Source organism: Vidua chalybeata, chromosome 2 (assembly GCF_026979565.1).
Source record: "Vidua chalybeata isolate OUT-0048 chromosome 2, bVidCha1 merged haplotype, whole genome shotgun sequence".
NCBI classification, from domain to species: Eukaryota; Metazoa; Chordata; class Aves; order Passeriformes; family Viduidae; genus Vidua; species Vidua chalybeata.
Window position 1 is genome coordinate 34,193,673 of NC_071531.1, and position 17,581 is coordinate 34,211,253.

The window sequence follows — 17,581 nt, forward strand, 5'->3', positions numbered from 1 at the left end:
CACACAACACTGCTTTTATTTCTAGAACATATTATTTATGAAAATCTGTTTATTTATAGAAGTGGTATTTCTATGAGCATGTTGACATACTGTGACCCTACTGAGTATTTATGTGTTTTTGGGTAATATGTTTGCATATTGTGACTATTAATGCTTAGTTCATCTGACCCAACAGGAAGGAAGAGTTAGTTGCATGATCTCTTCATGTGAAGTTAACATCTGCCAATCAGGAAATTTAAGGAAGCTCAAAAGCAGTAAAGGAAATGATAAGGGAAGCTTTCAAACTTGCAGCATTTGTTACTTAATACTGTCATGCAGTAAAACAAAACTAACTGGCAGAGCAAAACTTTTACAGATTTCTGCATTTAACTACAACTACATGTTAAAGCGTCCTTGTTGCTGCAAACCAAAATCAAATAAGATAAATGAGGAGAGTTTTTCAAGAGGAGGTATGTCTCTCTATGTTGTGTGTTGATTTTTTTGTGCAACAGAAGATCTTTTGCAGGATACAAATATTTTCCAGGGATTAAATTAGGTACAGTCATATTTGCACATGTACAAAATCTGGATTAGTGTCCTTTGAGTTTAAGGAATTCTGGAGAACATTTTGAGGATTCTTTTACCTGTTTGATTAAAAGTAGAAATGTGTATATTTCTAAAGATTTCTGCAAGATCCAAGGAAGACTATGAAATTTCTATTATATCTATTGACTGTTTGACATTTTTTATCTGACATCTATTTTTCAATAACTGAAAGAAATGCTATTTTCTGTACCCTTTTTATAAATTACTCTAACTAGAAGTATTTCTCGGGGGGAAAAAGGGAGATCACAAAATCATGGGATGGTTGAGGCTGGAAGGAACTTCTGGAAATTGTCCTATCCCAAGCCTTGCTTAGAGCAGGGTCAGCTACAGCGGGTTGCTCAGGGCTTTGTCCAGTCAGTATCTCCAGTACGGGTGACTTCAAAGCTTCCCTGGAAAACCTGTTCAAGTATTTGACTACCTCAGACTAAAAGATGTTTTCTTGTGTTTAAATTGAATTTCCGTTATTTCAGTTTTTGCCCATTGCTTCTTGTCCAGTCAGTTGTCACCACTGAGCAGAGCCTGGCTCTTTCTCATTTCCCACAGCTGGGTATTTGTACATGTGAATAACATCCCGCTAAGCCTTCATCTCTCCAGGATGAACAATCCCAGATTTCTCAGCCTCTTCTCATATGTCAGAGCCCTTTTGCTGGACTCCCTTCAGTAGCTCCATATCTTTCTTCTGCTGGGGGTCCAGAACAAGAGCCACCACTCCAGGAACATCTCTCTTGACCTGCTGGCAGCACTCTGCCTCGTGCAGCCCAGGGTGCCTTTGATCTTCTGTTCTGCAAGGGCACATTTTTGGCCCGTGGTCAGCCTGTGCCCTTTGTAAAATGCTTTCCAGGTAGATCTCAGCCTCTGCTGGTGCCAGGGGTTGTTCCTCCCCAAGCACAGGACTCAGCACCTTCCTTTGCTGAATTCCAAAAGATTCTTGTCATCCCATTTCTCCATCTTCTCCAGGTCCCTCTGAAGCAAAAATATACCCATACCACCCACTTGTCCCAGTTTCGTATCATCTACAGGAATCACAATACTGATCTAGAAACTGAAATAGTTCTATTTAGGCAGCAATTTGATAATAATATTTCATTGCTTGGTATGCACTGTAAGGTTTTTATTCCTATTTCAATGCTTCCAGGAAGGCTTAGCCAGTGTAAGATATTCTCCGTATCTCAGCAATGTATCAGTTTATCCTCCCATTTCCCTATGAGTAAAATACAAAGTTTCATTTCTGGAAGTGTGTCGTGGGCAAGAGTAATTTTCCTGGAGACATTGAAGCAAATGAGTCACTCGTCTCAGCTGACATTTTCTGGTACCATCCTGCACTCACAACCTAAGAGCAAAGGCAATAGACTAAGAGGATAAGAATTGATAATGCTTAACTCAGTGTTTAGTGCATGCTTTCTGTAGAAACCACTACAGGTTACCTGACAGTATTTTACTTCTGACATATTGATAAGGTGGATAAATTGACTTTATAACAAACTTCCCTGGAGAGAGCTAGGGAGTGAGCTAAGAGTTGGGGAGTCTGGAAACCAGGTGCTTGAGTACCCCCCAGGGCCAGCCCTCCCCTTTGCAGCAGGATAGACACATGCTTCTGAGGCTGGCTAGGGGAGAAAGAGGAAAGAAGCAAGACCAAAAAAAAATCATTCTGTTTGGGCATTTCATCCTAATAAATTCTATTTTGATGAAATATGAGGAAATACTGCTTACAGCAGAATATGTATGGTTCTTCTAGTCTGATCCTCCAAATACACTTTAACATGAGTGCTCTTTCTGGTACCTTCAATACTGAGGTGACTTTAGACCAAAGAGAGTTTTACCACACCTGTCTGAAGAAGACCAGTCTGGGAGAGGGTGGAGGTCCTGGAGACAGAAAATTCCTACCAATACGATGCTGGAGCCACTTGGCCACCGCACAGAATGTCTGGATTGCTCAGCTGAATGGCTTAGGGCTCACCACAGCACCTACATCACTCATCCTGTCTGCAGGCAGAGAAAAAACAGAGAACCTGTGTTAGGGCATTCAGCTGGAATGGTCATTTCTTATGAGGAAAGTGAATGCTTACATGCCCTGCTATTCCCACTGCATGTCAGATGAAATATCCAGAGTGTGGAAACAATGATGCCAGCAAACATTTCTCTAAGCAGACAGGGCTGTGGATGATTACTATGGCAATATCCCAGATGAGCATTTCCTTGAGAAAGCATGAAGGGTACTTGCAGCATCGGGCTGCAGTCATGTGTAGGAAACCTGAGGGAGGTTTTGAAAGAGCAGGAGTAATCAGAACAGAGAGAGGGAGATCTTAAGAAAAATTAAACAAAGAAAATAAAGGAAAGGTGAGCAGACAGTTGCCAAAGAATAGGAAAACAAATGCCTAGAAAAGGAACATAAGATGAGGAAAGGAAGGGGAAAATGCTGAGTGACTGAACAGAAGGGCCAAAATGGAGAAAAACATGATTAAGAGGCTGACTAGAAGGATAGCAGGTCTTCAGGTTCTCATGTGCACTACTGGGGAAGTCCCTGAGAGCATGGGAAAGTGTAACTATCGAGACAATATCTCACAGAGAATTTCACGGCCAGTCCTCTATACTGTTTGTACTTGAGATTCTTCAGTATCACTTCCCAGCAGCCTTGGCCACATCCTTACTGTAGTATGATAATTTACAAATATGGATGCTGCAAGAGATAAGCAGGTTACAGTGAAGAGTCTGTCTCTGTTGCAACCCCAGCGTGGTATAGTGGCCTAGCTTGAATCCTGGGGATGTGATGGACACGTCACATCAAGCCAATTTCCAGGAAATGTGACATGACTTCTGAAAATATTCAAGGCTACAGAATGACTTGCTTTCAGCATCGGGGTAGGTTTTTGCTTTCACCACAAGTGGAGTCAGTTTGAAATCAACATTCTGAGATAACTATAAAAATTAATATAGAAGGGCTGACTAGTAACAAAATATTACCACCTTTCTCTTTTTCATGATTTTTTAAGAATTTAATTCAGTTTTAGAATTATCCTTAGTATTATGTGTAATCAAGAAAATTGCTACTATGAAGTTGCTCTGCTAAATAATGCTAAAGCAAATGAAAATTTAACCAGAGTTGCTTCTTCATGTAGAAAAAGAAAAGCTGGGAATAGAGAATTATTTTCTAAAGAGTTTTAACCTCCTTGGAGAAAAAGAAAATTGTGCATAAGATGAGAAATGTTTGACAAGATCTGATGCCAGTGTTTGACTAGCTTTGCTCAGTCCACCATAACACATGAATGAATGTGGATTCGCCCTTTGCAGGTGCTCACACTTCCTTAGTAATTTAAATTTCTTACAGTGATGTGGAACATCTGACTCCTTGGTTTCTGACACTGAAGCAAGATAAAATTCGAAGTAGACTATTCTGTATGGATGCAAACCTCTAAGACCAGTGGGAGGTATGTAGTTTGAAAAGTGGAGACCCATTTGTGATAGCAAACAGGAAGAAACTCTGTGGTGCCCTGACCTTGGCTGGCCACCAAGCTGCTCTCTTACTCCCCCTCTTCCTTATTCTCTTCTTTCCCTCAGCAGAAAATATTCAGCCACTCCCTGGGACAGGGGGCCACAGTACACATATAGCAGCTGCTTTGGAAGTCAAATGTCTAGACAAGAAATGCCTCATCCCATCCAAATCCCTTCTTTCTCCCAGGTTTTATTGTTGAACATGATGCCATATGATATGGCATGATATGATATCCTTATCAGCTGGGGTCAGCTGTCCTGGCCATGTTCCCTCCCAGCCTCTGGCTCACCCTCAACCCACTGGCCTCTGCAGAGTTGGTGGGACGAGGTTGGGGAGACAACCCTGATGCTGTGCCAGCACTGCTCAGCAACAGCCAAAACACTGGTGTGTTATCAACACCATCCTAGCTGCTAATACAAAGCACAGCATTGTAATGTTCACAGGGTCAGAAAGCAAGAAAACCTGACTTCCTGATGGTATAGTTAGGATAGATGTGTGGGAAAAAGTAATTCTCAGTCATGGTCTCTGCACTGAATACAGTGAGTGTATTTATCATCATGAGAGTCTGTGGCTGCTTTATTTCAAACTGCTTTGTTATAGGCAGTATCATGGCTACTCAGTTAGTTCAAAGAAGAGATGCATGAAGCACATCCTCTGCTTGGCTTTTCTAAAGAATATTTTTAAAAAAATAAGTTTTGCAAAACGAAAATATACTTTAACATGATTTTCCTTTAATTTTTTAAAATACTTTCATTTTTCTTTCTGAAAGTTTCATTATCTCTTTCCAGAGAAGGAGATATGTTTGATACTCTTGGACCCATTTGTATGATTTTGTGGTACATGATGCTATTTCATCCCTTGCATGCTGACATCCAGTGTATGGAGTGTAAGTATGTTTTTGCAGATACAGTCTGAGAAACAAACTCTTCATTTATCAGGGATACTTGTAATGAAACTGGCAATTGCTATCTTAAGCCTGACAGATACCATCCTCTGTATTCAACAAAAGCAATAGCATATCCTTACTGAACTCATGCTGCAACACTTTCAGCAGATGCACAGGAATCACCTATTACAAATGTGAATGTGGACTGGAGGAAAATGGAACTGTCCTGGGAGAGCAGCAGGAATTTCTCTGAGTACAAATGTATCATCATGGACAGAGACATGGAATATATAGACACAGAGGTGAACTTGCTATTCATTGAGATAAATAATTTTACCTTTTCTCAATTTCACTTTGAAAATAAATGAATGTCTCAGATAACATCTGACATGTGGCTGTTTGCAGTCTACAGCTTGATCTCTTAGAGGCTGTGGAAAGCCATCAGCAATGTCAGGGTGCATTTACTGTGAGATGAGCACCCAATGCATACTAAAGAATTGAAGTTCTGACATCAAAGTAGAAAGAAAGTGATAGCCTGAACTGCAGCTATGTTGAGTCATGAGTAGGGATGTAGCTGCTAAAAAAAAGGGGCTGTGAGATTAAGTGAGATTTCCAGAGACTTGAAAGAGACATAGCAAGAGACCCTCCCCCCCAAAAAAAAAAAAAAAAAAGAAAAAAGAAAAAAATCCCAGAAACACTGCCATGGATTATGGTTATCTTAAGTTCTTCACTTGTTTCCCAGGAAACTGGATCATGACTGTAGCACAGGCTATGTTATAAACCCACATTATCCAAAGAGGAAAATGGGAAGCTTGACAAATAGAGATGGCTTGTTCAGCCTAGCAAAGCAGGTGCCCTAAAAGTACAGTACAAAATACATCACGTTTTTATTGATGATTATATGTGTTACACCATAGACACTTTTTAACCCCTGAGCAGGTCATATGAGGACTTTTATTTTGCTTAATCCTTTGATTAAATTCCTTTGTGGCTCCCCTATGTATTTGCCATCTTCTGTTATGCCACTGGGCTACTATTAGCCTCCTAAAATAGTTGTGCACTAGTGTAGCATCCAACTCCTGAGCTGCAAAGCTTTTTGTGTAGTTATGTTTTTGATCCCTCAGTTCCATTCTATATCACCCTTGAGTGCTAAAGGAGAGACATAGCTCTTGAGCCAAAACCATACATATATATGGAATTGCATTCCTGAGTTGCATTTCCATAGCCAGCCTCATCTTACATCAGAAGAGGAAAAGCAGGGAAATAAAATATCAACATGTTCTCTTTTCAGGTGGATAGTCCACTATGCAGCTTTCCAGCAGAACTACACATGCCTCGGCACAAAGGGGTAACCTTTATCATTGAAGTGCCAAACACAAACATCTCAAAACAATGCAACTTTCTCCCTGGAGGTAACGTATACGGTCTGGCTAAGGTTTTATGCATTTGCAATCTTTTAAAGGTAAACATTGCTTCAGAAAACAGTTACTTACACAGTAGGTAACTATATTTTCTACTAAAAGCTTCTTTTTTTCAGATCTGTTAAAATTATTTGCTTTGTAATAAATGTCTCCATCATTCTGCAAGAGATGCATTACAACAAATGTATCCATAAACACATTATTCTCTTTTATACTAAGGCTCCAAAATGCTAATAAATTACAGTGATTTAAGGGTGGATTCAAATAACTCTTCTGACTGTTACAAATTAAGATTTTAGTACTTATTTATTGAATGCCTTTCTATTGGGCTGTTGATGAGTTTGTTGTGAGCCATTTTTCCCTTCCTTATCAGCTCAGAGTTCTCCATTAAAATTCTCCAGCCACCAGTGGTGCAGCAGCAGTGGTGTGTAACTGGGGTATTTCAGACATGACAGAGGTGATGGATTAGCAGCTTTCTCATGTCTGAGCAGAGAAAATGCTCACTGCTCTTCTCTTCCTGTACACTTGCCAGTGGAAATATTCATGGTGACCCTCAAAATACAAGCCAGGTCACATAAAATTTCAGTGTGCCTCCCCAGTTGGCCCTACCTTCCAAGTGTGCAGCTTCCCCAGAGGATTCCCCTGTTCTTACATAAGGTTGCCCACTTTATTGGGCCCTGGAGAGAGCTGGAGTCAGTAGCAGAGGAAGCCTCCATGCTTTCACTGAATTTAGGACATAGCACAGAAAGAAACAGAAAACTGGTTAAAGGAGAAGATAGGAAAAGGCTGAGCATGCCTGCACAACTATGAGGGACCTTCAAAAGAAATGAGGTTCCCATTTCAATGTGATCCAGAAAAGCAAAAGAACAAATCACTGTCACCCATATGAAGGTGGAAAGATCTAAGGAGAAGCCTTCTTGATTGGAGAGCAGGAAAAAGTCCAACCTTACTTCTAAAAGTCTCAGCTCTTTTTATCCTCTGTGTAAACATGTCAGAAGTGGTCTCCTTGGCATTAATTGCAAAAGGAGAAATACTTCTCTCTGTAGCAGCATGGATGGTATTAAAAGGCAATGTGCCTTCCTTTACTTGTGGAATGCTTCACTGACAGGTTTCACAGCTCAGAGACAGTTAAAGTGGAGTGACAGTAGAGTTTTCTCTCAGTTGTCACTCCTAACCCAAGCAATAACTAGCTGGGTTTGCAGGTATCTAACATACCTAAGTGTGTGCCATGATCCTCCAGCTTGGAGGAGTCACATGATTTTTCCTCATCATGGATATTCCTGTGTTTGCAGGCATGAATGGGTCAGCCATTGAAAACTTCTCCTGTGTGATTTATAACATCTTCCTCATGAACTGCACTTGGCAGGCAGGGGGGGATGCTCCAGCAGACACACAGTATTTTCTCTACTGGCAGAAGTCAAGGTAAGTAGGTCTGCTTGGGACAGGGAATTCTGAATTCTCATTCAACACATCACAGTGCCTGTGTTTAACTAAAATACTTTGCTGTATGCAGCGATGAAGAGGAGAGGGAATGTGAGCTTTACATTAAAGATGAAAATTGCAGAAATATGGGATGTATCTTCCAAAATGTGAGCATAGGGATTGAAAAAGCTTACTTCCTGGTGAATGGGTCTAGCAAAGACTCCCTAATCCAGTTCTATGATGAGTACATTGACCTATATAAAATTGGTAAGTAATTGAACATTTTATTTTATTACTGTTTTATAAAATAAGGAAGTGGGGATTTTTTCTTGAAAAACATATTAAAATAAAGTCTGTTGCTGTTGCTGGAATCTGCATTGCAGGGCAGACTTTGCTTCCAACAGGTGACAGAATACAGCTCCAAAACTTGACTAAAACAAGCAGAGGCAGCCTGAAAAAACTGCTGAGACAAGAGGTGTGGACATAGTCATGGATTCCAAGTAATGAAACACAATGGCCAGATTTTCAAGGCCACCTTTCTTAAGGGATTGTTTTACCATTCCTTAATCTCACACCTCTCTGAGAGCCACAAGAGCAGCATGTCCTAAAACCAGAGTGAGGCTTCAGCTTCCAAATTAGGATGGCGTTAGTTAAATATGTGGGTACCTCTGTGAGACTTTAGGTGTGACTTTAAGCCCCAAGAGAAATCAGGTCACACTGAATCTACTATATTTTAGGCACTCCAATTCAGATGCCTTGAATGCATCATGAATAAGACCACATATATAAAAACTTCCTTCCCTTTTCCTATGGAAACTTGCATTGTCAACATGAGGTTGGAAAACAGTTGTAGAAAAAAATGGCACTCTGCTGATTGCACTACTGAATTATACAAAATCTCTCATACCTTTTCTTTACATGAACTTCATTTACTTCAGATGTCCAAAAACTGCAGTGGTATATTCTCAAGTTCTGGAAAGGTGTTTTACTGCTGTTTACCAGATAACTTCAGTTAGCACCAGCAGCACACAGTTGTACACAGACGCCTCACCTTCACATGCATTTTGTTGTGAAGGCATGAGTTGTAGCTGTTTACTGACCATGCCTATATTAATTATTCAATTTTTTCCCCAGAAATACTCACTGCTCCATTAAATGTCACTGCCCATTGTACCAGAGATCCAACAGGTTGCATAATTACGTGGCATCCACCCCTTACAAGTCATGTGGAAAATACAAAGTGTTTTCAGTATGAAATTAGCATACAAAATAAGGTAAAAACAATTTCTTGTTTTGTGTTTGGTACCATACCTGTGCTCATGTATATCTATAATGTGTATATTTCTGAATTCCTTACTTGTTAATTTTTCTCTCATAAGTTTTGGTGTCCTCCTGCTACAGTTTCCCACCTCTCATCAACTTCTGCAGCTCAGACGCTTACCATGGTAGCAACTGCTCAGCCACAAGACCATTACAGGAAAGATCAGCTAAGGGTTAAACATAAATATAAAACTGCAATAAAGCAACACATCATTAAATTTCATTTGTTTATTAAAAACAAGACCAATGAGTTGCGGGCTGTTTGGATTATGTGGATTTTGGATCCTTCACACATTAATAGTATCTACTTTGGTACCTATTGGTACCAGGAGCAATTGCAGTACATGCAATTGCAGCAATGTAGCTTTCCAGCTAGGTGGTGTAATTTGACAATAAGATCTTGTGTGAAACACTTATGAAGTTTTACATAAAGATATAGATCACAACATAGCAATAGTGTCAAAACATTTATTTGAAAGAAATACATTTTAACTCTTGTTTCCTGTAAAACGCTGTGCCACAGTCAGAATGGGTGGGATTCAGTGTAGATTTCTACATTTGGTAGGAAATTCATCTCCTAGACTGAGACACCTTAATGCAGGTGTCTGCACAGGAGCACGAATATCTCCTAAGGGTCAGTGTGCACATTAGGGCTCCCTGCTGTGGAGCAGTAGGTGTCTCACAGCCCTTGAGGTGCTGAAGGTACCAGCAGTACTGACATGGAGATGGCAGCCAGAACTCACACCTTCCGGGAGGGGCCAACAGAGGTAAGGCAGCTAAAGCAGCACAACACATCTAAAGTTTAAGGAACTCATTTACACCCTGCTCATTCCCAGCACAGGCTGAGGACCTCCATCATGTCCTAAGCTGAAAGCACTCAGCTGACAATGAGTGATGGGGAAATGCTAGTCTGCTTTACAGTAAAAGATATACTGTGAGTGTGTTTTCTGTAATGAGACATTCCTTCTAGTTACACCTTTCTGACTTTTCCATAATGCTGGCTATCCTTATATTACATGTGACAGATGTTTCCAGGACCTCAGCCTTTCAATGCTTTCTGAGATCATTGCTAAAAGTCACTGCTGTTGAATTTGTTCACTCATTTTTGAACCTATACTTTTCTTCAAAATTTTCAGGTTCTTTGACCAAGGTAAGTGTTTGATTCCACTTGATTAAATTTTGATTGCATAGGATGTGTAAGCAGCTCTTTACAGAAAGCCCCTGAGCATGGATACGTCTAACAGAGACTTTGACTGGAAGGAGGATAAATTCACTATTCACATCAATTTTCACAAACTATTGTGAAATCACAGCTCCCAGATCTGCTGTGTTTGTAGGATGATGTGATTGCTTGTGTAATTTGGATATGGATGAGAATGCACAGTGTGTATAAAAATACCCTTAGTGATAAATACAGCTTCTCACATCTACTGACAAATAATTAATGTTTCCTTCCTTTTGTAAAAGGAAATGTAGGAAGACAAAACTCTGAATAAAATGCTGTTATTCTGGGACATGACTGGAAAATAATATCTGATTGATTTTTCAGTTTAAAATAACTTATAATCTTCAAAAGCAAGAAAATGAGAAAAATATAGAGAAATATTTGATTAAAAAATAATAAAAATGAAGATTTGTCTTTCTTTTGCAGGATGAGCCCAAAGAAGAGAAAAAGCTTCCTCGTGTAAGTATTCTTGTCACGTACAAATTTGTGCTTTTGCCTACTTAAGCATATAAATACCATTACAGAAAATACACTTACAGAGCTACAGATTTTGTATCAATGTAGCAATGAGAATTCAGAAAAATATGTTACTGTGATATCTAAGTGTAAACTTAATACTTCCCTTTTGGGTGGGGTAGGCAAAATTTTCCATGCATTTCACAAAACTTCATACATTCCATCTACTGCACAAATAGATTTTGTTCCTGACAGATGTGACATTTTGCTTACTAAAAATCTGAAACACTCTTTCTCATTGGAATAATACCACTGATAGCTCAGAACAGCTAGGCAAAGGGAGTACAACAATCTGCAAAACCTGGGGAATTTGATAAATACTGTCAGTCTTCCCTCAACAAATGAGTGGTTTTCTAAGCCTTGGAAGGGCTTGACAGATTCCAGACTTTGTATAAAGTATCATGAGGTCAAATATAACTTATCTCTTATTATATTGTCTCAAGAACATTAAATCTTTTTAGCAATGACAGACATCATCCATGCCTTTTTAATCCCCATGAAGGTTGCAAGGGGAGTTTACAGGGTACTTCTTCACTTTCTGCTTTGTGTCTTTTAGATTTCTTTAGGGTCCACAAATAAGGACACAAAAAAAAAAAAAAAAAAAAAAAAAAGTGTCCATAAAGCATAATAAAAGAAATCAAAGACAAAATAAACTTAAAAAAAATTTAACCTTCAAAACCTAGACAGTTTTGCTGGCAAGATAGTACATACCTAAACATAATCATACAAATTATTTTTTTATAGAAACTATATCAGGAAATTTACCCACCAACTTTGTTAATATTTGCCTATGAGGTGAAATGCAGAGTCTGATCACTTTCCTTTTAGGTAAGGAATGACAGATATGAATTTCAAAATTACAATGAGAAAAAAATATACACTCTGAAAATCAGAGCACGTGGAAAAAACTGTCTTGTAAGCTCAAATTGGGGGGAATGGAGTGAACCCATTGAGTTTGGTAAGACCATGAATTTTTTTTTTTCAATATTACCTTGTTTGCTTCTCTTTCTTCCTCACAGTCACAGAAATGAATAAAATTTTAATTTTTACCCAATTACAAGGAAGGAACAGGGGGGGGTTTATTAACGTGGAGGAGTAGCTCCAATACTGTGGCAGCAGAGCCTTTGATTAGCGAGGATTGTGAAGGCAGCAGTTACTCAGATGCCAGGGCTACAGAAACAGACACACCCACCCTTGTCTTTGGTCTGCTGTGATGAGGCTGCCTCTCTGTTCTCTTAAGTTTTTACATTAATATCATCCCCTTCCTCCTGCATTTTTCTTTTCACCCTTTACACTAATTTTGCTCTATTAATTTTTCTGTTTATTCTTCTCTTTTTCCAGAATTTAAAAAAATTCTCTAAATTTCAATTCTCTAAATTTTAGATATTTGAAAAGGTTTAAAATGTATCAAGCCCATCTGCATTTTTGGACAAAATTCTATGATGAAGTCAAGTTGAAGTCCTTTAGAACATTCAAAAAATATAGTGAAATTCACATTCGTTATATCATACAGTCAGAAAGGCAGCTTTTTACCATGCTAAAATATCTCTCTGTCTTGGCTGTTTCAGGTCAAGGGAAAGATTACTTTATTTTTGTGATTTTATTTCTGATTGCACTTGGAACAATCTCAATTACACTTCTCCTGTATTGTCTTTTTAAAAGGTAAATCAATTTTTTTTTCTCTAGACACTACTGACAGAGTATTATCTATATGAAACACATTCCTCCAACCTCCTACTTTCCTACCTGCAAATCTGAATCATCTGATTATCAGTGTCATGAACTATTACCACAAGGATTGCTGGGGATGGCCCTTTGGCATGCAAAATCACTAAGTGGAAAAGGAGGAAAGGATGTTGATGTTATTGAGTGATTGATTCTACCAGTTCCTACAAAAGCTTTTTTGTTGTTACTTTTAAGCATTTAACATCCTGGTAGCTTTGAAGCCATTGGCTGTATACACTACCAGACAAGAGGGAATCCAAATTAACGTATTGTTATTTTGAGAAAACTTCTCACTCAGTGGTGAAAGTTATGTCATGTGATTTATTCAAAGTAATTTTTTAATAACATATTTACTATGACTCTAATCACAAAATAAATTTTAATAACCCAAATGCTAAGTGTAATAATAGTTACCCAAGTTACCCCACTGAAAATATTTTATTTCTCATTTAATTTGTAAAGTAATAGATATTCAATCTTGAAAGTAAAAAAGTCCTTAAGTTACACCACAAAATGTTTGTGTAAGTTATATTAGCCGTATTAGTGTATTTTTAATTTCTCCACAATCCCATTTTCTACCCAAAGGTACTGCAGTTTCAAGAACATATTTCCTCCCATACCACAACCAAGAGACAAATTCAATGCATTAAGTGATGAAGATATCCAGGTATGATTTCTTCTCAATTCAGTCAAATTTATTAACTACAAACCACAACAGGTCAAAGACTTGAAGAACTGACTTATAAAAATAAGTGTTAACATTTGGTCCAAAACTAATTTCTGTCACACAAGATATGCTGCTTTGAAACCTGAAAAGCTCTATGCCAACACTAAAACAAAAGATTGTCCTGGATGTATTTGCAAACATATTTTAAGACCAGAGTTTTCACTTTTACTGAGACCCGTAGTTTCTGTATGTATCAGCTTTACAAGGTTGCTGTTCACACTTTAAAAATAACCTAAGTGAGGATGCATCTTCCATTAGCATTTTCAAACATCAATGGTAATGTGAATATTTCCTAAGCCTGACCTACACCCATGTAAAAATCCTGTCACACTCAGTGCAAATCAGCAGGGCTGGAAAGACTTAAAAGTTAAACTTCCTCTTGCTTCAACACAGGATTTGCAATTTCAGTGTTTTGTGTGAATTGTATTTGACCAATATACTGTAGCATCCCTGTGCAGCCTATTCTGTGTGTTTATCTAGCCTTACTTTTAAAAAGCCTTTTTAATAGCTTGGTTTAATGCACCTAAAATCCATTACTTTTTATCCTTATTCCTTTCCTGTTTACAGTATCATACACACCTGCACACTGTCAACAGCAAGTAACTCTTCTGTCTATCTGCACACATCACGACAACCAGGCTTCAAACCATTCATGCTTGTCAAATCCATCCATTTGAGCAGTGGTTTGTATGGTGACTGCATAGTGAGGGGATGCTTTCCCTCAGCTGGCTAAAGCAAAGACATACTTGAAATCAGTAAATCAGTCATTAATTGCCTAAAATTCAGTGGGCAATACCACACATTCCAATGAAGATTCCAAAAGTGACACATATATTTTCCTTCAATTGTTTACAAAGAATCCCCAAATCTCTGACTACTAAAACTCTCTTGTTTTGGTAACTATATACCAGCTTGCTGTCCTGATTAATTTGTCTTTGGTCCTACCACCTTTGGCTTTCATAGAAAGCAGGTAGGAGTGTGAGTTAGATAGGTTTCCTCATACACCTTAAGTCATAAATAACTGGTATCTCACTTCCTACCAGGCTGCCAGAGCTAAGGCTACAGAGCAGCAGCAGTCCACAATCCATCACATTAAATAATAATAGCTAGGAAAGTAACAAGCAGGTTTTGGGAAATTGTTAACTGATTGCTTGCTTTTCCTGAACTTGAGTGCTTTACAAATTCCTGTGCAGATACACTACCAAAAATACTCAAATCACTCCACTACAAGCCAGAGGCCTTTGTGGATGAGGTCTGCAAACTGTGGCACAGGCACTTCTGTGCAGGGAGCAATGCAGCAACAGCACTTGCCAGAGTTAAATGAAGCCGTCATGTTACCTCACACTTACCAACCAGCGCTGTGAAGATAATTCATATGATTTTGACATGTTTAAACAGTTTGATCTACTCTTAAAACCTAATTTTATTTTACCTCTTCTCTCCAAACTCAGTACCTTCAATACTGATTGAATGCTGTAATTCTTCAAAGTTATTAAAATAATAACACAGTACAAAAAGTACATTTTCAAAAGCTCTCCTCCACTGAATACCAAAGACTCTCCCTGACATTTAGTGCTAATGGATTTTTGAGCTGTTTTGAAACCTGTAATATCCTTTGCTAATCACACATTTTTAAAACTTGCATTTCCTCATTTTCCCTCTATTTACTCAATGACCTTTCACATTTTCTCATTCTTTTCTCCTATTACATAATACTTTTCCTGAGATTGCTGGAAAGGCTCATGATTAAAAAAACCTAACTTTCTGCACTGCATCCTTAAACACTCATGTTAAAGAACTGCCAATTTTATTTGCTTTAAGATCCTCCCAATCAAATCATTCAGTGCATCAGACAATTTGCACTCCTCTAATCCATTCTATTTTACTCATCTTACTACAGACCAATGGCTTTCTAGTCATTCTCTCCCCATATGCTTTCCTCACCATTACTGAATTTTATCGCCTCTTGCCTGGAGTTAAATATATTCCAAGAACTTGCAAGACACAGACTTTGTGCATTTTCCTTGGAGAACAGTAAAGTAGCCCAAAACACCATGATCACAAAGCCCTGCAGTGCTTTACCCATTCTTCAGTTTTCCTAGGAAAAACATCCCCAGAACACCCTGATTTGATGATCTGCAACATACCCTCAGTATGACAGCAAGCTTGCTTTTTTAACCTGTTTTCCCCACCAGTACTATCCCTCCTTTTTTTTTTTTTAAATTATTTATCTTCCCTCAAAACTTTAAACTCCAAATGCTCTATGAGTACTATGATCTTACCTAGCAGCAGGCACTCTCCTAGAACTCCAGGTTAGACAATGTAAAAATGTGTGATAGCAACCAAAATATTTTATCTACATGTCTAGCCAATGCCTACATATAGAAAATTCAGCCAATATTAACTGAATAAATTCCTTCTATTGTCTCAGCTAAGGTTATCCAGTATCTAAACCAGCTTATGTTCTTCCTCCTGCTAACAGCTAGTACTGCTCAGACATATTGAAACATTCCCTGACTGTCCTTAGAACTGTTTTCTCCTGCCTTGCAAGAATTTATTCAGTATTAAAAGACTAAGATGGGATGCCTTTGATACTGCTGAAATTAAAGTTCAGAATGATACCAACTTGTCGCTTACTGCATGGTACAGAATTTTCTTTCTCTTTAGACAGAGTATGTAAATCTGCCAACAAAATGTCATACTGAGGAAATGACTACAATTGAAGAATGATCCAACTTTCCAAAAAAACACCTGATTCCCCAACATGAAAGAAAATTATGGATCCTGCTGACAAGTACTTCAAACCAGCCTATAAAAGAATATAATCATCTATAAAACTGTTTGTCCCCTTAAAATCCACTTAAATGGAGCAGATGAAAAAAGGGGAGAGAAATCAGTGAAATTTGTTTTTTCCTTTGTTCAAACACACAATTCCTGGCAACTAAGCTTTTCTGCAAAGACCTACTTGAAGAAGTGCTTAAACCTTGCTAAGAGGTTCTTCAAAAAAGAGACAAGCCCTCTTAACCAGAATAAAGCTGTTACTTCTTCTTGTCATTGCTATGAAGCTTTTTTCCTCTCATTATAATGATTTCCTGTAGCCCAACAGGCTTGCTGTATTATGCCACAGTAACTTTACTGTAATTTTTATATGTCCAGTTATTTTCTAAAGCATAAACCAACTATTTAGAATGTGTTTAAATTGCTCTTTGATCTTCCAACCAGTAACACCAAACTACCCCAATACATGCAATTAACTTTATGCAAGGCAAGAACAGAAAATAAAATTATACTTGTCAATTTTAACTATTAATACTGGTCTGTCAGCTATTTCATGAGCTCAGTACTGCAACTGTAAATAAACCTCTGCAACACTATGATCCTGTGCAGTTTTAGTATGTACTTAATTAACACAAATAGCATTGAAAGCCTTCAAAAAAATCTAATATTTAATAGCTAGATCTTATATGTAAAAATTCCTCGCAAATGTATTTTAGTTTCTTCCTTCAAAGGGTGGAAATGCTATTTCCAATGCCTTTTAAAAATAATATAGGCTTTAGATGCCAGTATTTTCTTTTACAAATGTTGGATGTCTTCCTGTTCATACTTTTCAAAATGAATGAATGTCAGTGTTTCAATAAGACAGAGAACAAATGGTGGTTTTTTTAAAAGTCTCATTTATTGTTTGCCTCTTACATCCCTAAACTGCATCATACACTGGAAATTGCTGCTGCATGACTAAAGGAAGCCATGTTAAAAAAAAACCAAAAACCTGAACACCACAAATTAGTTCATCTTGAATGTACAGCATAGGGAAATTGCAGTTCCACTTAAACTTTTTGTCCTGGTTTAGGGCAGATTTGGGATGATTTGTTTATTTTCCTATTTCTTTTGGTTAAACCTTGTTCTGAAGGGGAGACTGTTTGTAGAAGTCCTGTCCCTTTTAGGGGCTGCTGAAGTAACTTCCACATTTGGTTTCTCTCCCAAAGCTTGGGCGCTCACAGGGAGGTATCCATCATTATCTTTACCCTTGCAAGGCACTGATACAGAAAGAAACCTGATTGATGTGTTTATATAGATAAAGTATCTTCCCCTGCTCCCTAGATAATTGACTGGCAGTGTTAAAACCAAATGACCTGCCTGCACCAGAGGGAGCTGCTACTGCCACACGGGATGCAAGAACCATTTGCAGTAGGTACACGAAGTTTGCCAGTAGCCTGTGTACAGAGTAGCTGTGTAATGTCCTTACATTCACATACAGATGTTG

At 38.2% G+C, this 17,581-nt stretch overlaps 1 protein-coding gene across 6 annotated transcripts; it reads left to right on the forward strand.

Moving 5' to 3' along the window:
* Nucleotides 1-297: 297 nt before the first annotated feature.
* On the forward strand, nucleotides 298-16,691 carry LOC128783511 (granulocyte-macrophage colony-stimulating factor receptor subunit alpha-like). 6 transcript variants are annotated; one of them, XM_053934285.1, is made up of 13 exons: nucleotides 298-449; nucleotides 3,874-4,010; nucleotides 4,864-4,961; nucleotides 5,127-5,263; nucleotides 6,253-6,373; nucleotides 7,675-7,804; nucleotides 7,896-8,071; nucleotides 8,939-9,078; nucleotides 10,776-10,808; nucleotides 11,694-11,823; nucleotides 12,434-12,527; nucleotides 13,176-13,257; nucleotides 15,985-16,691. In XM_053934285.1, the coding sequence occupies exons 2-13, from the start codon at nucleotides 3,985-3,987 to the stop codon at nucleotides 16,045-16,047; spliced, it is 1,230 nt and encodes a 409-aa protein (XP_053790260.1). In that variant the 5' UTR covers nucleotides 298-449; nucleotides 3,874-3,984; the 3' UTR covers nucleotides 16,048-16,691. The 6 variants fall into 6 exon arrangements, with proteins under 6 accessions (XP_053790260.1, XP_053790262.1, XP_053790261.1 ...); XM_053934287.1 differs by having other exon boundaries at nucleotides 5,130-5,263; XM_053934286.1 differs by having other exon boundaries at nucleotides 3,911-4,010.
* The last annotated feature ends 890 nt before the right edge of the window (nucleotides 16,692-17,581 follow it).

Excerpts from the sequence above, each read along its gene's own strand:
- LOC128783511 (XM_053934285.1), top strand. The coding sequence starts at position 3,985 with ATGCAAACCTCTAAGACCAGTGGGAG. Across the intron at positions 10,809-11,693 it reads AAGAGAAAAAGCTTCCTCGT|GTAAGGAATGACAGATATGA; the intron begins GTAAGTATTCTT and ends CTTTCCTTTTAG. Across the intron at positions 11,824-12,433 it reads GAGTGAACCCATTGAGTTTG|GTCAAGGGAAAGATTACTTT; the intron begins GTAAGACCATGA and ends TGGCTGTTTCAG.